The 21,574-nt window shown below is 38.2% G+C and overlaps 3 protein-coding genes and 1 non-coding gene across 4 annotated transcripts; 2 read left to right on the top strand and 2 right to left on the bottom strand.

Annotated features, from left to right (window-relative positions):
* Positions 1-125: 125 nt before the first annotated feature.
* TRNAE-CUC (transfer RNA glutamic acid (anticodon CUC)) lies at positions 126-198 on the top strand. Its single transcript has one exon. It is a non-coding gene; the product is annotated as a tRNA-Glu (tRNA).
* On the bottom strand, positions 146-14,682 carry LOC140777180 (protein GAMETE EXPRESSED 2). The gene is made up of 18 exons (XM_073121116.1): positions 14,548-14,682; positions 13,417-13,761; positions 11,921-11,995; positions 10,562-10,888; positions 9,623-9,829; positions 9,457-9,542; positions 9,239-9,380; positions 8,336-8,644; positions 7,675-7,799; positions 6,695-6,912; positions 6,358-6,585; positions 4,772-5,007; positions 3,676-3,914; positions 3,516-3,569; positions 2,893-3,049; positions 1,249-1,409; positions 919-1,010; positions 146-403 (listed from the first exon to the last, which is right to left on the bottom strand). The coding sequence occupies exons 1-18, from the start codon at positions 14,645-14,647 to the stop codon at positions 379-381; spliced, it is 3,126 nt and encodes a 1,041-aa protein (XP_072977217.1). The 5' UTR covers positions 14,648-14,682; the 3' UTR covers positions 146-378.
* A 2,233-nt stretch (positions 14,683-16,915) lies between these two features.
* LOC140777184 (UDP-glucuronate 4-epimerase 1-like) lies at positions 16,916-18,790 on the top strand. The gene has a single exon (XM_073121123.1). The coding sequence runs from the start codon at positions 17,067-17,069 to the stop codon at positions 18,360-18,362; it is 1,296 nt and encodes a 431-aa protein (XP_072977224.1). The 5' UTR covers positions 16,916-17,066; the 3' UTR covers positions 18,363-18,790.
* Positions 18,791-19,496: 706 nt separating this feature from the next.
* LOC140778219 (uncharacterized) lies at positions 19,497-20,169 on the bottom strand. Its single transcript, XM_073122825.1, has one exon. It carries the CDS (start codon positions 20,092-20,094, stop codon positions 19,588-19,590), a length of 507 nt encoding a protein of 168 aa, XP_072978926.1. The 5' UTR covers positions 20,095-20,169; the 3' UTR covers positions 19,497-19,587.
* Positions 20,170-21,574: the final 1,405 nt, after the last annotated feature.

Here is a 21,574-nt window from a genome sequence, read left to right as displayed (position 1 = left end):
GATGCTTCTCCTTTTCTAGCTGTTCTAGAAATTTTAGGGCTCTGATACTACCACTTGGATCGGGAACCTACGATTTCGATAGTTGTAGGTTATTTAGATTTTCGAAAAGTAAATTTAGTAATGACTCCGTTGTAGTCTAGTTGGTTAGGATACTCGGCTCTCACCCGAGAGACCCGGGTTCAAGTCCCGGCAACGGAAGTTTTATCTCTTTTTGCAGAGGAAATATTACATAAAATATCATCTGAATTTTAGGCCATCACATGTAGCACTACAGTCTACTTGACTGACCATATTTGTGCTGTCTGAAGGAAGAAAGATCGTCCGATAGATTACTGACAAGTTGACAAGGCTCGCTGGAGTCCATCTTTGCAAGGATCTTCATATTTGAAACCTTCGACGAGACCTGGAAGTCCACAGGAAATGCACTCATTAGATCATGAGAATGCTGGTCAATTATTAGATAGATTTATGAAAGATAGCATAGGTTTTCTAGGCACTTCTCATATGTATACTACTTGGGAGGTTTTCTTTTCTACAAGGAAACTAGATCGAATGCAACCTGTAGTTCATTTTATATATATATATATATAAAGTAATCCTGGCTAACTTGTAGGACATTCGTTTTTTTTTCTTTGCTTCATTTTGTGGTAGATGAATAGGTTGCTTCTCACTCATGTTACATTGGAGCTCAGTTCACAAAACAACCAGTATCAATAAACAAAATCAACTTCAGGTGGTGCATTCAATCGTGAATATATCTTGGGTAGTCTCATGCCACAAGGGAATTGCGAGATACCATGTAAATCTATGCTCCAGGGGAATCTCATGCTATAGATTTCAGTGCACACTGCTCAGACAGTGTAACACCCATACAATTGGTACTCCAGCTTAGTACTCAAGATAGTAACAAATAAGTACCTTTGTCGGAAGTTGGATTCCTGGGTTTTGAAGGAGAAGACAGTGGAACGTCCACTGGTATGTGCCACATTCTGGGATGGTACGATGTCCATCTGCACGATACTCAGGAAACTAATTAATCAAGTTCTCAGGAAAACGCATTTTAACTGGAAAATGCCTTTTTACTGAGCATGTGATATGTATTAAAAGGCAGACGTGAGGAGAAGACCATGTAAGCAATTCAAGAACCAAAATGTAGAATACTGAAGGTTCATAGTAATTAGACAGCATCACACTATCACAGTGGAACTCCAGTTTCTGTGGGAAAAGGTGGATATAAGCACAACTTACATTTCTATCTTTTAAAGTTTCTTCTGAGGGGCGTATTACATCATCAACATCGTCTTTCCTATCCCTGTGAAGAGCACTCATACATTTGCAGATGAAGAATAGAAGCATTGCACCCAGTAGAAGCATCATAAAAATCTCGATTGTCATTGCTGATCCAACCACTGCAGTTATACCCAGATAAAATCAATTGATAAACTACAGCTCAGAACACAACACCAAATTATGAAATTTAAGGAGGCAAATGATGGACAAACTGAGAAAAGTAGAAGTGGGATACCAACTCAGATGTTTCACAATGAACAAAAAAGTATTGAGACTGGAAAACGACATCAGATGTGGTCTACAACGGCAATATTTTCCAAAGGAAGTAACAAATTAAGCTATTTCCCAGGTCTAAAAAGCAGAGATCTGCTCCAAGAAAAAAGTGAACAGGACCAAGGAACTAAGAGAAATCAGAAACAGATGAGTTTAATAGGCACATCCAGCTGAAAAAACTGAAGGTCTTCAAATCTACTAAAACTTGCATCTTTGATCCCCGGCAAAGGCTCTTGGCATACAAGAGAAGAAGAGATAAATAGAAAAGACAAGAAGGTATCAAGAAGGCAGTGTAAACGGTAAGTTCTTCCGCTATTTCATATCAAATAATTATTAGTGAAGATGAAGGAAAATGCATAAATCACTGAAATTCACAGCATATGTATTTGTCATGCCCAACTAGCTCAACTGAGGACAGCACAGTATACGATAAAGACTTACTACATTGCATGGGATAAAGTCGCAGTAAGACTTGCCAACCCAACTCCAAAACCCAATTAGTAGGTACTTGATGCGACACCTTCATTGTGAATTACCTTCTACATATCTTTCCAGCTTCCAACAGTTTCATGTGTTTCCCATGGAAATAGAGCAAAACAGCTCATGAACCAATTAACAGGACAGTTTGGTCTTATGGATTACATTTTAAGCTCATGCTACCCAGATGAAAGCATTCAAAAGTTCAATTGAAGTACATTTCTTGGAAATAACTATTTCTGAAACATTACACATCCACTGCTAGAGAACAAGATAAACTTGTTCTGATTCAATGTTAATGAGAGGCTTCAGTATGAAATAACAAGCAGTATATGATTACCTTCTCATGATTCTTTGTCAGAACTATTGCATCCATATTTTCAAGGTGCTTCAGATAGTTCCTGGTGATGAATTTATTAATCAAATGAGTTGTTTAGTTATTTAGACTTTTAGAGCAATAAAAGATCAATTGTTTTCCAAGGCTAGATCCCTGTTTCTAATAGAGTGCATGGTAGAATTCATCTTTCATTTCATGACAGCAATGATAGATTCATCAAGAGAAATTTCAGAAGCTAAGATATGTCAAGTAATGTCATAAATGAGACTTATAACATCCAACTGAAATTCTGGTCATGGAGCTATTGTCACCAACACAAGAACTTGATATGAATGATGGTATGTTTCACACACTTCTTTTCAGCTGATTATGGACTATCATTTACTTTTCATTTTGTAATCATGCAGTCCCATTTCGCAAATTTTGGATAGGAGCATATCTCTAAGAATGTTAAAAGAGTAGACTACCGAAAAGAGTAAACAAAGAGTACCAATATAATTAGCATTAATACTTACAAAATGATCTATTCAAACTAATCACCCTTCTTCTGATTAGGTTCACAGTAACCTCAGTGGAAAGAGGTGATGACATCATCTGAATGGTATCTGGATAACATCCATAGTTTCCCATATCATTTATAGAGATAGTTAGTATAGCATCCTGACTTTCTCCCTACAAAGAAAGGAATACCTTTAAATTGTGGTTTAACAATTAAATCTTGAATAACATCGACTAACATTAGTAATAAGAAAAAAAATACTGAATATTTAGTGAGTGAAAACATGTCTAGCAAATTCCTGCAGAAACCAGAAGGCCCAGGACAGGTTAGGCTCAATTTTTTCTAAACAGAGGGAATAGGAGACCAAAAATGTGCACAACATAAAACATTGAAAGTTCAGCACCAATTTTAGTAAAAAAAAGACTGACAGCACATCTTTTAAAGGTGAGCTTGAAAGTTCTAGTATCACGAAATAAAATTAATAATCCACGTACAATGAGGTTACAAAGTAGAATGAATATTCCAAGTACAATAAGTTGAATGCTTATCAAACAAGACCCGCAATATAAGTGCAATATCACCAGTTAAGAGGCACCTACTATGATAAATAATCCAATTTTTCAAGACATCATATATCACCTGTTGTAGTTTGCCAAGCATAAGAACAACATGTTCTGATATACACTTTCTAAACTACAGGGGGAAAACACAGAGAATGAGTTGCAATGTACTGGCTGCAAGAAGTAAATGGTCTATCACTTATTACTAAAATATGCTGACAAAATGATAGGAATATTACTTGATAAAACAGCCGCTGCATTGCATTGTTGCAATCCCCAACTGTCCCACGAAATCTAATTCCTTTCCCCTTCACAACAAAAGTGTTAGAGATTGTCACATAGGTCTGTAGTGACTGCCAGTGGTTGCTGCTTTCAATCTTCAGTTCAGCTGTACCGATGAGACTAACTGGCAGAACTAGTGACAAAGTTCCATAGTTTACTTCCAAGGAAAATGTAAGCATGAAATGAGACTTGTTTCCTGAAAGTATCCGAAGCCAATTTGACCACTAGTACTGTAGCTATATAAGAATAGAGAATCTTTTGATAGCATATTTAGGAAAATGTGGCTAGTTGTAGTATATAAATCACTAATCTTCCTATATTTCCCTGAATTATCCACAAACAAGATCAACTGCCAACAGAAGTTGTCAAATAATGTAGCAAGTAGTAAGGTTATATACCTAATGGATAATGTTTCATGACAAAAGACAACAGTATAGTGTTCCAATTGATTGAGGTATGCTTCATAAATCAGTATTAGAGCCCTCATTATTTTTGTCAGCACTTCTAGCCAAGTATTCATTTAGTTTCCTATCACCATTGCATTGCTACCACATGAAGGTGAATATATGGTCTCTAATGGAATGTCTAAATCAGACGATGGGTTTCTACCTACAATAAAATGGGAAGAACACCACTGAATGAACAAGTAAACATGTGATTTACCTAATGAAGTTCTAAAATTTTATATCTAATACTGTAGACAATTAAGTAAAAATATTCTTCCTGAATTCATGTATCAAACAAACCCTTACTCAAGATTAAAATTATGCATAATGATAACTCACACAGTTGGCCATATTGTATTAATGTGGTTTGTGTGTATGTAGGACATTATCCCAACCTAGGAGCTTAACTCATAATGTAATAATATATTTCGCCAAGGCCTTGATGTGATTAGATGACCTAGAAAGTCCAAAAGTACCGAAGGATATATAGAAAATAGTTTTCTAGTACAAGTTTTAAGAATCACACGTGCTAGATAATCACTACTTAACACCATTTTAAATAATATAAAGGCTTATAGATATGAAGAAATTCTCCTTAAAAGAGTACCTGGAAAACTGAAAATATCTGGTTCGATAACGGAGAACTCAAATACATCTCTTTGCTTGTCAAAAATCTGATATCTATCACTTGATTCTCTCCCTCTTAGAACAATAGACATGGGAGCATGTATAATTGGAGGATCATTTATAGGTGCAACGAAAACTGGTAAATGAGCATCTTGGATTCCATTTTTATTCATGGCATATAAACTGATAATGTCGTTTCCATAAAAATTTTCATTGCTGCAAAGAAGGAAAGATCCATAGAACAGATAAAAGTGAAATGGGGCACAAAAATTCTAAGAAGAAGAGACACTTCAAAATGTAAAAATAATGAATGACTGATAATGGTACGTTACGACATGCTCATTTAACTTTCCAGAACTAAGAATCCATACTGAAATACAAACTGCAATCCTATTGGAGCAATTAACTTATACCATCCCATCTGAAATCATGACAGTTTTAAAGCACAATTCATTTTTATGTCATTGGTAAATCATCCACCAGTAGGAAGCAGAATCTTTAACTTGTCACATGGTTTCCAGATACATACAGCTGTACAAAAACACCAAATGGATCATCTATTATTCCTTTCCTTAATTAATAAACAAATATGTAAGCCCAATACTAATTTGAAAGTTATTTATTTGCAAGCAATATAAGTTCAATCTTAATGTTCATATATTCAATCATAAAGTTCCAATAAATGCAGAACTTATAGCCTAATGCATTGAAAAATTCTGCCTCACCAATACCCAAGTTCCACTAGAAGGGGACATGTCTGCTCAACCCAAGCCAGTCTACATCAATCTGCTACATTTTGGTCATACAGCAGAAGCAAGTAAACAATAAATCAACAGATATCAAGATTCTAAGGAACTAAGTTATAACAGTGAACATCTCCAAACTGTAGAACTCTGATATATGTTCTTGTGTAATGATATTATTTGGTATAAAAGAAAAAATTCTTATAGACTTCCATTCTAGCAAATTTCTTGTGCAGTCCAATTCACCGAAAGAATTTTAACTTTATAATCTTTGCATATCCACTGTTTTGCATGATTGCATTTATGCATCGGGACCTAAATAGTTAAAGAATCTGTTGTTCTTGGTAGTGTATGCAAGTGTCTATGTAAGCAAGCAAACGTTGCCTATATGGTTATATGATTCATAGTTTTCTAGATGTACTTGTCATGTTCTAAATTGAAAGAGCATATCCAAAGTTTCTTACCACTCCATCTCTGCTCCATCATGCAATGAAGAGTTTAAGCAAGCTCTGAATAAGAAAGGGATGACGGTCCCAACTTACAAATGTTCTAACTGCACCATAGTTCAAATTGGAACAATGTTTTTATGAAGATCATTAAAAGTGCACAATATGAAAATATTTTTCTTTTCAGTTAAACGAATCCTGAAGTATGGATGTTGAGATCTCACTAAGAAATATGCACCAAATATAACGAAAATATGAACTCCTTTAGCTATTTCACAGTAGAAAATCAATCCAAAAAGTCAAATGAAAGCATTTCTACAAAGACAGATGATACTTCACTAAACAAGTCAAAGTTAAAAAAGGTTCTTGCATGATACCCAAGATATTTGATCAACTGCAGGGCAACATTAATTTCTTCAACACGTCCTATTATGATTAAATCCTTCCCAGTTCTACCACCTCTACTCACTGAAAATAAACTATCCAGTGATTGCTGAAGCTGCATTGACAAAGGAGCAAGAAATACAGTACCAGACTGTGCTCTTACAGTAACAGAAATATTTTCAGCTATATCTGAATAAATTATTTCAAATCCCGGAAAGCCACTGCCACAGGTCAAAATTAAAACTTGATAAGTAAAACACGGAAATGGCTAGTAGTCTAAAACTCTAAATGTAATTATAAATATAGCAACAAACCAAATAAGATAATTACCCGAATTTGGGACTGACAACATCTTCTGTTACATGCAATCGAACTGGTAAGGAGACAAATTGAGGTGGTTTGCAGAGGACATAGATGAATACTGTGGCATTTGCAAAATTCCTATTTATGTCTGATATAGTGTAGGAAAATGAATCATTCCCAAAGAATCCTTTATGAGGAGTATATCGAAACATTTTTCCATACTGCAGAAGCGATCCATGTAGCGGCTTTCAAGACAATGACAACAGTTAGAAACAAATTGCTGACCAAACAATTCAGATAAATAAATCAGCACAAACAAAATTTTAGGCTAATTAAGGTGACATGCATCAACCAAATATGACCACAGGAAGAGGAAGAAATGCACTACCTGTCATGAGCATTCAGTAGATAGAGCGAGCATCCTTTTTGTGCCAAGGGTGTTCGCATTATATAGTCATATCATAAACGAGGATATGTTAAAAGGTATAATTATTGATACATTACCTAACGACTTAAGTTTTTGGATCAATTGATTATGTAACATAGTAATTTTTTTTTCCATTTGGCCACGTGCAATGTATAGGACCACACATGAGGGAGTGTGTTAAATGTATGATATGTATTATTGGTATATTACTTAATATCTCGACCTTTTGGATAAACTGGTTATCTAACATGATCCATTACTGAAAGTACTTCAACTAAATAGTACATACGCAAGTCCAATAAGAGATGATTTTCAAGAATTTGCAAAGATAGGACATTATTGAACTAGATATGAGGACATCTATGAATGGAATCATGAAAATTTATGTTCTTGCTAGTCAAGTACAGTGAGTTGTGAAGAAATATCACATAAGTGTGCATGGTATGCAATTTGAAATTTACAACTTTTCTATATGAAGAAGTGACAAAATGAAAGAAACATTGCTATTTGTGGAAGTTAGACAAGACACTGTGATTGGGAACCACAGAAGATAGCATAAGATGTTGATATGCAAACTCACTGTAGTTGATTCAAGTATGTCAGCATGGCCTCCTGCAACATAATCATTTGATAGAACATCAAAAACAACAGATTCATCTTCCCAAACTGAAACGCTATCATTGTGAGCCTCGGAAAAATACTCACCTACAAGAAATTTTCAGAAAAGGTGAAAAAGCCAGAGAGACAAGTTTGATGAAACATATACCATCAAAAATGAAAACGTTTCTTGACAAAATATAATATGAATGTTAGGCATCAAGATTTTAAAACCAACTGCCAAATTGCATTCCATTATACATTATTTGAGAATAAAAGACACAAGGCAATACAAGATATAACTACTGAGGATGCAGGCTAATAATCAATTAATCATAGCAAGATTAAAACTAATAAAACTCCACGCCATAAATTTGACCTTGATTTCTCATGTATGGTTACTAGGAAACTTTCTTGCTGTTTTCGGAGAGTAAAAAATATGACAATGTTGGTAGGAACTAAGATCGAAACTAGATAAGCAGAAAGGCACAGACCTGTGCTTGACTTTCATATTTCAGTCAACTTAGAAGAATAACATGACAGAAGGAAATTGCTGTCAATGTAACTACAATGGCATTCAAGTTCTTTTTATTTTAAAAAGAAAGTTGAGGTGCATGATGTAAAATATCAATTTTCAGACTTACTGTCATAAACATGGACCTCAAAAGGACAAGGAGTCACATGCTTATCCTCAAACGAAATGCATATGTTGTAAGAACCAAGCTCTCTGGCCAGGTAGTAACCAAGATATGAACCATCTTTGTTGTCCACAAACACCCATCTTGCAAAACTTGAGCTATTTGTAGATTCTATTTGAAAATTCAATTTTGACTGATATGACACAATTGGATTGGAAAATGAGTCAACAAGTTGCACCAGCACTTCATTCTTAGCAAATCTTTTAACAGTAGGTGAAAATCTAACGACCCTTGATAGCGACATACTTACAATACCTGCAAAAAGCCAATGTAGGCATCAACAATTTAGAAAATATCATTCACAGGAAAATCTGAGCCAAATTATAAGGGAATATAGAGAGCCACAGAATGCTACAATACTCCTACTACATTGCAAGGAAAGTAATTTTGACAATGCAATAATTGCTATTCACTATGGAAGAAGAAGAATTAAGAACCTTAGAGTAGTAGAGAAGACACTTACGTCAGTAGAAATTAAAATTCTTCTTTTTTTTTGTTACAAAGCCACATTTTCTCCAAATTTATCTTGCAATAAGCCAAAAAAGAAAACAAATAGAAAAGAAAGATGAAGCCAAGGAGAAGCACATGTATTAAAAGAGAAATTAATTTCCAGTTTGGCCTCTAAAACTCCATATATATATTAAGACTTTGGAGAGCCAAAAAGTTTGACAACGAACTGACAATGAGGCCTGCTGGTTTGTCCCAAACTGCCAATAGCCTGCCATGGTGCTGCCAGGACACCCATGATGCTGGGCTAGCACCCTCAAGGGACGTCCCACAAGCACAAGAATCATTGATTATTGCACAAATAAGTACGCCAGGAAATGGTTTATAATTGCAAAAGAATACCTGGTGAAACTTGCATGAGAAAAGGCAGTCCTTTGTTTAGCGGAATGTTTCCAGATAACACCCAGATTTCATAGTCTCCAGATCTTTGAGGAGTATAGCCAACATTAAAATCACTTGCTACAGTTTTAGGATTCCCGATAATCTAACAAGAGAAAAACTAAATTTTATTATCCATGATATTCACTTCAACTACATTATGCATGTAAAGAGACCCTTACAGTCTGATTGTTATTTCCTGGCAATGCAGGAACAAAACTAGCAAGTCCATTGGCGGAGTAAATCTGTCCACTAACCGGACCAAACTCTGTAGGATGTACCTTATTAGGATGAACAGCACCTGACATATATTCAGAAGGAAACTGAGACATGAATAAAAATCCTTACCACTAATATTCCGCAAAGGAAATATGAAAGGATGTAGATGAACTGTGCCGTTTCTAATGACAATTTGTACAGAAAGCCTCTCTGCCTCCACTGGAGAAGGATTATGGTACCGGTCCTTCAGAAAAACTGTGAAGGATGACATCCTGCCAGCAACAGAATTTGCTAAACCAGACCCATTAACCAGACTGTTTGATCCATTGCAATAGCCTAGATATGTGTGAGCATGCAATATAGATAGAAATAACTTGAATCAGAATCGATATGGAACGGAAGATTAACTTTCTGCATGTAAAGTCATAACTCTGAAACTCAGGTAATTTAACTAGAAAAAAAAAAACACTTGAAGGATGACTTGAAGCAGAATGCTTTTTATTAACATTCCAAATGAAATGTATGGCATAGTGAACAGTTAGAATAAAGAAGGTTCAAGTGAGTCAATAGATATTTTACTAAGAAAAACCATGAAACTATTAACAGCAGCAGCTAGGACAGAGCTTATGCAGAAAAGCGACAAGCAGTAAAGTCAATATTCATTGTAAAAATGTTCTAAGTATTTAAAGATATTAAGAGAAAGAGCCTCAAAATATTTTTATTGAAACCAATTGTAAAAGCTCACTAGTGTATTTTAGAAAGTTGTTCACATGCAGAAGTTAATCCAATAAAAGATTGTAAAAGCAGAAACAGTCAAAATATAATTACTAACAGTAATCTGTATAGTGCCTGAAAAGTTTAAGGAATGCAAAGCTAATAATGAAAAGATGGAGTGGGCATAAAAAGGCTGATGCCTCTTTAGAATGTGTGTTCTATTCAAAAGGGAAAAATGCCAGATTCTTATACAGTAATCACATCATTTGACTTAACCAACTTATAGCACATATTCGAATCCAGAAAGGTTCAGAGAAGGTTTTAAGGATTCTAATGAATGTGAGCCATGCATACCTATGAAGACAGTATATCCATACATCAAAGTAGAGAAGCTTTCATTTAGTTTGGCATCAAAAATTGCTAGCGTAAATTCCCCAGGTTCTGAAACAATGAATGAAAGCAACTGAATTCCCTTAGACACCTCTTGAAAGAAGAAGTCTGCCACTGGGACAGACAAATTTGAAATCCTTTCAACAACTCGAGCATCAAGTGAATGGAATGCTGGAACAAGGTTTCCAAACGAATCTCGTTGGTGTATCAAGATTTCCAGCCGAGAGAAGATCTGCAAAAAGTTCGATCCATATCTCCACTTGCCAAGGCTATTGGTCATATCAAGGGGGCCTACAGTAAGGTAACCACAAGAACAGGCTAAGAAGTAGAAACTAAAGAAACTCATACATGAGTAGAAAATATTTAAATATATAAGATAATTTATTTACTCAATGTTTGCAATAAGAAAAATGATAATTACCTTTAATCATTCATAGTTCTTCATAAATGATAATCTTATTATTACTTTTTAGCAACCGTAGCACAAAAGTAATATATCTTGTGTTAGTGTACAATATCGCAAGGAATGCTAATATAATGATATATGCTTATGTTTACTCTGTTTTTAACTGCAAAATATAAACTGTATACTTCCCTAAATTTTTTAAAGTTACTATCTAATGTTGCACACTTATGCTTCTATCCATCATCCACATTTTTATGCGCTAGACATGATCGTCTGGCCCAACTCAAACATGCTCAATTTTAACTGGGCTAGGCCCAGCCCGAGCTTAAAATGAAAATGAGCAACACGAGCTAAAACTTTTCCAGCTAGGCCTGGCCCAGCCCATTACGAGCCCACCTATTTTATGACCTTTTAGTCCCATATTAGATATTTCAATAATTGGAAACCACCATATAATTGTTTTCCTATAAAAGCTATCTCAAATGTCTTTGTGGGCGGCTCGTTACAATATAATATTTTTTCAAATAACTCGGCCTGTTATGCTTAGTGCGAGATGCGGCACACGCCTGGCCTAAATCTGATATCTCATGAACTAATGAGCGGTAGCGAGTTCTAGCCTGGCTCAAACAATTGGTGGGTCGGGCTGCAAATAAAAGCTTAAGCCTGGTTTAAACCCACTCAGCCCACCCAAAAATCACCTTTACTCTAATCTTAATGAAGCTTTTTATAATTGCAGTGATTAATCAATGATATTTTTCTTTTCTAGAAAGAAGTTTTGATGTTGATTTCCATCCTGTAACAGATCTATCTATAGTAAACGGCTAGATGCTCTGAACTAATTTAATTGTCAAAATGGAATTCGATGGAAATAGTAAATGAAATACTGATAAGTAACTCTGCTGTATATATTAACTGACCTGGTTTTACTGTAAATCGGAGAGGACAACCTCTTAGAGTCTTATTATCACCATACACATACACTGAAAGATCTCCTGCAATGGTGGGAACAAACTCAAGACTAAGATATCCATCTTTATTCCAACCACTGTATCTGAAATCAAGCAACTCCACAGCAGATCCATTCTCATATGATGAAGACAACCTCCAGTATTCTTTGCCTGGTCTATCAATTTCTTTTGAGATATTGTTTCCAAAAGCATCTTTTGGAAGTACCAAGATATAGGCTTTTGTACCAGCAACAAATTCATTTTGGTCCATCCAAGAAGCCACACAAGCAGATGGGTGCATGTGCCCTTCAGAGGAATTTAAAAGTTTTAACTAATATAAGTAAAATATGTATATCTACAGGTAAAGCACATTACTGGACTTCAACATGGTATTCAAGCTTTGTACTATAATAAACCATTCATTGCCAATATGCAGAAGATACTCTGACATATCAAGTCCTATATAGCAGCATAACTAAGCTTTATCCAACTCTGAACATGGATAAGGACGCAAAGAAGGAAAAAAAGCAGTATTTTCAGATGTTAACACATTATTGGACTTCAGCACAGTATTCAAGCTTTGTACAAAAAAGATTGGAAACAGACTAAGCAATGCCAATAAATTGCAGAATCCATGCTTCCCTTGCCTAGGAGCAAGACTTTATTCAGATCTCAAAGAATAACAAGCTAGAAAACAAACAAGTCCCACTATACATAAGCTTTATCTGACTTTAATCATGATAAGGAAACAAAAAAAGGAAAACAGCAGAAATTTCATAGGTCATATTAACATTGTATGAAAAGCTCAATATAAAAACTATAAATATCCAAAAATTAAGTGCTGTTTGCATTGCAATTTTCCCTCTCTTCATGGTGGACCCATTATTTAGCAACATATATTTGCTGTTAACCAACCATTAACAATTTACCAAACAAGATCAGAGTAAAAACTGAAATTTCCTATTCCATATTGAACTTATCCAAAGTGATCACAACATATAATTGTGCATCAAAATATATGAATTTTGGATAGTGGTGATTCTATCTTTCTTCTAGATGATTCTCCTATGAAATATTTGAGTCCTGTTATGTAATTTTGACTCCCTTTAGATTATATATGAGATGGTCTTTCTAACAACTAATCCTGTCTTATTGCATAGGCTAGAAATTAAGCCGTCATATCAAAGTCCAACAATGATAGAAGCATGACATGTAACACCAGTGAGAAACCATTAGAATATGCCACACTCTATCTGATTCGTAGCTTCCTGCATAACATTGCCAAGACACATAAGTGGGACATTCTATTACCAAATACAAACTACCCTTACCATCACAAGATATTCCACATAAATATAATAGACGCACAACATCTGAAGTGTGGTGATTGCCTCTTGAAAATGAAAACACACATATACACATGACACATGCACACACGAGTGTGCATTAGAGAATAATGACCATACCAGCTGTGACGGTGAAATGAAGAGATGAATCAGTAATGCCAAAATTATCCTCAGAGACAACCATAGTAAAATCCCCAAGCATGATAGGAGTAAAAGTAATGTTCCAAAATGAAGGGTCACCATCAAGATTCTGAAATACTCCAGATATGTATGAACTATTTCCTCTCTTTCCACTCACTGATAGGGAAAAGCTCATCAGGTATCTGTTTGATTCAAACTTCTTTTCAATGGAAGAACTGTCCAGTAGTTTAACCTTAATGGTTGCTACGTCACCTGCTTGGAATATGGCCTTATTATCGAGCCAACTAAAGGCAAAGCTAGGAATGGACAATTTACCTCCATATCCTGCAAGCGAAGAGTCTATAAGAGCATATTTTCAAAATTGAAATAAAGGGTACAAAAACAAAAAATCATCATCATCGTTTTTGTTGATTTATGATAACTTCAACATATTATTTGTTTATATATATATATATATATATATATAATCCTATACCCTATATATATTTCAAAATTGAAATAAAGGGTACACATGTAAGAAGCAATCCTTAAAATAAAAAAAAAAAGAAGCAATCTTTATTTGATTTACTATATACAATATTTATTACCTAAACTACCATTAGTATAATTGATTGCCGCATAGACAAAACCTTATAAGTGTGTACTATATTCACATCATCCGTGACTAAATGGTCTTTCCACCAATTCTCACCTTACAACCTGCAGCAAAGCCTTTTCCTAATAGTCTCTTCTCTTGAGTTTATAAATAGCCAACATTATGCAACGTGAGGAACTAACGTTTTTATAAATAAAAAAGAAATTCCACATTTCCTCACTGATATAGATGACGTCATTATTCCAATATAAATCGACAATCAAGGCTTGGACAACTGGGGTCCAAAGGAGTATATCAAATTGAGTGTTTTCCTTTTCGACCATCCAAAAATCCTTAGAAACACTGCCTAAACAAAAAGATGGACATCTACGAGCAAACTCAACTCCGTATAACCCTAAAACCAAAAGTATCAAAAACCCCATCCGAAAGAAAGATCGCAAACTAAATCATCCGAAATGTTCACAGCTACATGCAAAAGATTTCACGTAATCCGTACTAGGAAATCCTAATCTTACCTTCACGGGATGGGAATTCTGCAACCACCGAGGGTTTGAGCAGTAAAATTGACAGAAGAGTACATAAGATCGAAGAGGAGATCTTAATCCAGCGATTCATTTCGTCGATGCTGGTGAAATAGAGAGGAATTGGGGGTTTCTTGAGAAGGGATTCGGTGGAGGTTTGAAAAGAGTGGAGAATGGAGGGAAGACGAAGAGCCTTTTTTTATAGCAACCGGATGCTTTTAACTGTCTCCATCTCCAGTATGCCCACGTCCAGTTATGAATAGACTAAAATGCCCTTAGATCTTAGATTTATATACAAGAGATACCCATAATAGAATATCCTTGAATTCGAAACGGGCTATACACGTATATATCTGTTATTTAAAATATAATATCTTAGGATAACCACAGTCGTAGTAGAAGCGCACCCAATTTGTAGTATGATTTCGAGCGCTAGTGAAGTGCACTTCATGAAAGAAAAGAAACTAAAATAGATTATATCTTTTATGTGCTTTCTTTGGCCGTTGTTATTTATGGGTTGACTCATTTATTATCTATGATTTTAGGAGATGTTAGCCTATATATCTAATTTATATATTAATACATTTAGACCGATGCTCTCTCTCTCTATATATATACATAAAACATATTTCAATTTATTAAGCGCACAAATAAGAAAGTTAAATTTGTCGCAAGAGAAATAGCTCTACTTCTCTTACTCTAGAGTTTAGACCCATCCGTCTCATTTTATACTAGTTTTTGTTATTTTTCTTTTCATCTTACACTTCTCCGTGAACTCTATGAACAAAGTGAGGGTTTTGTGTAGCTCGAGAAATTTAATGATATATTTTATTGTTATTTTTGTTGGTATTCGATAGTGTAGATCCATCTGACTTATCATTATTTTTGAGTTTGCTGCTTATTTTATTTATTTATTTTTATATAGGTTGCAAATCGACTTATAATAACCGGTAGTGGTATTAGTGATATTTGCTACGGTTCTTCTTAATGTTTTGCAAGATGTGCATGATTTAATCTAATGGAGCAATTAAACATTTGAGTTTAACACAATGTTTTTATCTACTTCGCTGTAGATGATTATTAAGTTACGAGGTTTATTCAAAAGTTATGGCTTATTCTTTTTCTAATGTTTCAAGCTTATATTAATTTTAATAAAAATCAATAAAATTCTTCACCTAGGGAATTACATACATATATATCTTTGTAAAAAGAAATCTAACACTGTTGCTGTGTAGAAATTTTCAACCGGCAACGTCAGACAAAATTATTTATAAGCAAGATTAATCGATAAGTTCTCAACACTCCACACACATACACGTACAGGATGAGCCACCTCCTCAATCTTTGTCGAGTGTTTGTCCGCCAATGCTTGTTCTCCACTAATTAAACGTGAGATGGGAAAGCATTTGCTCTCTCTCTCTCTCTCTCTCTCTCTCTCTCTCTCTCTCTCTCATAGCCAACAAATATTATTTGACGAAATTAGAAGTCAATGCAATCCTTGAAAGGCCATCCACCACCGTTAACCAACCGGGAGGAAACGGCCAACTGCCGGAGGAATCGCCTGGCCGCCGCCACCCTGCCCATTAATTCGCTATCCTTTTTTTAAGTACCACTGCTCGTCAACTACCTTCTACGAAGTACCCGAATCGGCGCTATTAATGTTAAATATTTATTGGCATCTTCAATTGAAAGGCTTGAAGGCTGAAGCTGTAAAATAGCCATTATAGTTTTTTGAAAGTAATAATTCCCTTCACCAACCAACAAAACTAGCGTTGACGGTGGGCTCCACTTCTATGATGTACAACCAAATTAAAAAAGGTTGTATTAAAAGAACAAAAAGTATATAGTAGAAAAGATACGGAAAAACATGTAGTGTAAAATTAAACCCGATTACTCTCTCGGATTGATTTTATGAAGTAATCTTTGTGATAAAAAAAAAAAGAGGGAAATATATAAAAAGAACACCATACAACTTTTATTTAGTATTAATACCTTATCATATAAATACTTATTATTGACAACTATATTTAATAATATATGTGAGCAATTTTTTCATATCCTCCTTATCTATTTATCTTTTTTAAAAATAAAATGAGATCTAATGATTTGACATACTTTAAGATTATCATTAAACTCTATCTCCTAATTTAAATTGAACTCTATCGTAGAGATAAAGAATTAAATTTAAATTAAACTCTATCTCCTAGTATTAAATAATAATTTATATTCCGAGCTGTTGGTGGTTTTTTTGACAAAAGTTAAAAAAATAGGTTGCAAATAATAAATATTCGAGGGCGAGGAAGATCTAATCGCGGCCGTCCATCAGATCGCTCCCAGTATTTATATCCACCCCTCCTCCGCCCGTTTCTCCTCGGCAGGTGCAGTTTTCCCCCAAATTTATTCAACAACAATCTGCCCTGCCTTCACCCCGATCCACCTCTAGTCTTCCGATCAAAGTCTCTAATTTTTGTTCGCAGTACCAAATAGATCTTGACCCAATCGATCCCATTGCGATGCGAGATCTAGAAGACGAGCTCCTCCCCTCCACGCCGGGGAAGGTGAAGATGGATCGCTCTTACCCGATCAATCGCCACTTCTTCCACCGCTGCTTCGCCTCAACCAGCACCCTCTTCCTATGGGCCCTCTTCCTCATCGCCCTCACCGCCTCTTACCTCAGCTTCCAATCCTTCGTCGATACGTCATCCCGCTACTTATCGGCCACGTGGGGCGGCCGCCAATGGGAGCAGCGGATCCTCTCCTCCGCCCGCCCCACCCGGCCCAACGGCATCTCCGTCCTCGTCACTGGCGCCGCCGGCTTCGTCGGCAGCCACGTGTCCCTCGCACTCCGCAAGCGCGGCGACGGGGTCGTCGGCCTCGACAACTTCAACGCTTATTATGATCCCTCCCTCAAGCGGGCGCGCGAGGCCCATCTCGCCGCCAACGGCGTCTTCATCGTCGAGGGCGACATCAACGACGCTCGCCTCCTAGACCGGCTCCTCGACCTCGCGCGCTTCTCGCACGTGCTCCATCTCGCCGCCCAGGCCGGGGTCCGCTACGCGATCCAGAACCCGGCCTCCTACGTCCACAGCAACATTGCCGGTCTCGTGACCCTGCTCGAGGCCTGCAAGTCCGCTAACCCGCAACCCGCCATTGTCTGGGCCTCCTCCTCCTCCGTCTACGGGCTCAACGACAAGGTCCCCTTCTCGGAGTCGGATCGCACCGACCGACCCGCTTCGCTCTACGCCGCGACCAAGAAGGCCGGCGAGGAGATCACCCACACCTACAACCACATCTACGGGCTCTCCATAACGGGCCTACGGTTCTTTACCGTGTACGGCCCATGGGGCCGGCCGGATATGGCCTACTTCTCCTTCACCGCCAACATCCTCCAAGGTAAGGCCATCACCGTCTACCGTGGGAAGGACCACGTGGACCTCGCACGTGACTTCACCTACGTCGACGACATCGTCAACGGGTGCATTGGGTCGTTGGACACGGCCCAAAAGAGCACCGGGAGCGGGGGGAAGAAACGTGGGCCCGCCCAGTACAGGATCTACAACTTGGGCAACACCTCTCCGGTGACCGTACCCAAGCTGGTGTCGATACTGGAGAAGCACCTCAAGGTGAGGGCCAAGAAGCACGTGGTGGAGATGCCCGGTAATGGTGACGTGGCGTTCACGCACGCGAACATCAGCTTGGCCAGGGCCGAGCTGGGCTACAAGCCCACCACGAATCTCGAGGCGGGGCTGAAGAAGTTTGTTAAGTGGTACCTCTCGTACTATGGTTACAGCGGGAGAAGGAATTTATGATTTTCCTTTTCTTTTTTATTTTTTTCTTCTTCTTCTTCTCCTTTTAGGGATTCATTTGTTAATTTTGTGATGGAACACTTTAAAAGATTCTTTTTTTTGGGGGGGGGGGGGGGGGCATTTTATCTGCTGTCAATATACGAGTGGCGCCAGCTGGAGCACCGATTGCACTGTTGGAATGGGGCCAGCCGCGCGAAATGGGCCCAGCAGCTCAAATGGCGACACGTCCTTCCGCTTTAGTGTGGCGGATTCTTATTGGGAGATGGAAGTATAGGAACGTTTAATGTTCCAGCGCCATGTGGACGGACCACGTGATCTCGAGTCTTGACCTCTTTTTGGACCATTCGAGGAAAGGGGTGCCGACGTTTCACTGGACTGCCCAATCTGTAATATGTTCTCCTTATTAATAAACTAATTCGCGCGTACCCAAATATTTCTTTTATAATTGTTTATAGATTTGCAATATTAATTCTGTCGGTGGGCAAGTTGCAGCTATCAAAATATTGGCCCACTAGAATGAAGGGGATGTATGTGGGTGGACCAAGGGCTAAGGATTCCTGTGATGCATGCATGTGAAATTATTGAGTATGCCTGCTCTGCTTTCCCATGATAGAGAGAGATGAGCGATGTCTTGTTACATGTAACATGGGATGCCATCGTTGGACTTCAATTAGCTTTCGTTATGTATATATAATTCTAATTGTACCACTAGTTACTTTGCACCTTAAGTATAGAGTTTTATATTTGTCTTGAATATTTTTATGTCCCTGTTTGCTTGTTTTCTCATCAACATCTTGTTCTGGATTATTACATAGCACAAGATCAACTCATCTCTTCATGCTTTGCCAGCTACGGCGCCATCAATGAGTTTTAACTTGTAAGGCAAACTTCTATTTTGGTTCCTAACTTAAATCTCTGCTTAGCTATCAAATATCTAATCTTCCACATAGATCGATATAGTACCTTCCATATCTGATAAGCCTATATATGATAAGCTATGTTTGAGAGAAGCACTGATCAGATTCTATGATGTACAAGTATAGTTTGTACTGGAGAAAACGATGAATTCTTAGTAAGTTTCCAGGGAGGGAAAGCCCAACGGAATTAAAACATCTATAAACCATACGGTCCATGTCATAGTAATAATTATTCACCATCTTATTATTTATTTATTTATAGGAATACATATAGATGATGGTCCACGTAAAATAGTTAAATTTATAAGCATCTACTTGCCATGGCCACTACCATAGCCATGACCTTCTCCATAACCCGAACCAGAGCCATCACCAGAGCCAGAACCCGAGCCATAACCTTCACCGTAGCCTTCACCATGACCAGAACCTGAGCCTGATCCTTGGCCATGGCCCGAGCCCGAACCGGAACCAGCACCTGAACCTGCTTGCGAGCCAGCACCTGAGCCTGCTGATGAGCCAGCACTCGATCCAGCGGACGAGCCAGCTCCAGAACCTGAACCCGAGCCCGAGCCCGAGCCCGAGCCCGAGCCAGAGCCAGAACCAGAGCCCGAGCCTGAGCCTGAGCCTGAGCCTGAGCCTGAGCCCGAGCCAGAGGCACTGCCTCCTCCCAAACCAATACCAACTCCTGCACCAACTCCAACACCAACACCACCACCCAAATCGACACCAAGGTCTTTCCTAGAGACCCGGCTCTCGGCTACCAGAAAACATGAAGCAATGGCTATAGTGCAAAGGACTACAACCTTCATGCAAGACATATTGTGGAACTAATAATATAAATAAGTTGTTCTACTCTCTCTTTGAGGTATGTCAAGCTATGTCATATCTGAACTATAAGCGAGTTGCAAATTTATAGGCTACAAAGATGAGTTACGATTGAGTGTTCAAGCTAGTGAGAGGAATTGACTTGTCAGTTTCGAAACTATAATGAGATCCGCGTGGCAGCAAACTTGTGGAGATTGTTGCATTTGCTCTTTAGTGGAGCTAGCAATTGATTGTAGACACTACTTTCGCATGACAAAATGGTGGCCGTTTCCCACCTTAAGTCAACCCACTAATATTAGAGGCAGTAGATAACGTGTTAATCCACATGGTTAATTAGGGTTTCCTGTGAATGGTTATCTATGAAGACATTTAGAAGTGGGAACCTTCTAGATTCCGTGAGACCAAAAGGTTAACTATTCCATCTTATGCATGCAGCCACGCGCAAAATCTTAAGCATTAGGTGAACCAAGTACACGTTCGATACAGCAAGTTTGCAGTCTACACGTGCCAGGCCTATGTAGTTGTCTTCTCAACTATTACTCATGATCTAGTGCGCATGGACGTGGCAGTGATTGGTTTTTGTTTTTATTTTTTATTTTCGAGTGAAGTCGCAGTGATTGTGGATTCATGCAAAACCCACTAACTTATGTGCCACATTTCTTGGCCACAAATTATAGTACACCTACATCTGCTTTCGGCTTAGGATTAGTTCATTCTCTCACTCCATTTTCACATGCACATTGGTGGCTCCTAGGTTTTTAGGTGGGGATTACAGCCTATAAATACCTCTCTCCGTTACCACTACACTCACTACCAAAACTAACAACTTGTAATCATAGTAAGAGGAAGAAGTAGTAGAGATGGCAGGCAAGAAGGGTTGTGTTGTAGCAGTAGTACTTCTTCTTTCCTTGTCCTTGGCCTTTGCGACCATTGAGAGTCGCCCGGCCAGGAAAGACCTAGGCCTCGGTTTGGGACTTGGGCTCGGCCTCGGCCTCGGGCTAGGAGGAGGAGGCTCGGCGTCGGGCTCCGGTTCGGGTTCAGGTTCCGCCTCGGGAGCCGGTTCTGCGTCCGGGTCTGGTTCGGGGTCGGCGTCCGGTTCCGGATCAGGTTCCGGTTCATACGCTGGGTCTAACGCTGGATCATACGCTGGCTCGGGTGGGTCAGGTGCAGGGTCGTCAGCTGGATCCGGCGCCGGTTCCGGTTCCGGTTCTGGCTCGGGTCAAGGAAGTGGACGTGGATCCGGCTCAGGGTCTGGATACGGTGAGGGCCGGGGCGAGGGTCGTGGTTCCGGGAGCGGATCCGGTTCGGGTTATGGCGAGGGATATGGGTCTGGTTCCGGATCTGGTTCGGGTGGACGCCACTGATCGATCGAGAAGTCGTTTATTTACGTGGATGTTAGAAGAATAAAAGGGTGATGAACGCCTTTGTATCTGTTGTTGTCCTTGTTGGTTTTCTTTCGCGTGTGCTTCTTTT

This window comes from Typha angustifolia, chromosome 15 (genome assembly GCF_048772165.1).
Source record: "Typha angustifolia cultivar Huaian chromosome 15, ASM4877216v1, whole genome shotgun sequence".
Classification (NCBI taxonomy): domain Eukaryota; kingdom Viridiplantae; phylum Streptophyta; class Magnoliopsida; order Poales; family Typhaceae; genus Typha; species Typha angustifolia.
This window is presented reverse-complemented; position numbering and strand designations above follow the sequence as displayed.

Coding starts and splice junctions, on each gene's coding strand:
- LOC140777180 (XM_073121116.1), bottom strand. CDS start 14,647: ATGAATCGCTGGATTAAGATCTCCTCTTCGATCTTATGTACTCTTCTG. Junction 6,913..7,674: donor ACATACTTGAATCAACTACA/GTGAGTTTGCAT, acceptor TTGTCTTGAAAG/CCGCTACATGGATCGCTTCT. Junction 404..918: donor GAATCCAACTTCCGACAAAG/GTACTTATTTGT, acceptor GTGGACTTCCAG/GTCTCGTCGAAGGTTTCAAA.
- LOC140777184 (XM_073121123.1), top strand. CDS start 17,067: ATGCGAGATCTAGAAGACGAGCTCCTCCCCTCCACGCCGGGGAAGGTG.
- LOC140778219 (XM_073122825.1), bottom strand. CDS start 20,094: ATGTCTTGCATGAAGGTTGTAGTCCTTTGCACTATAGCCATTGCTTCA.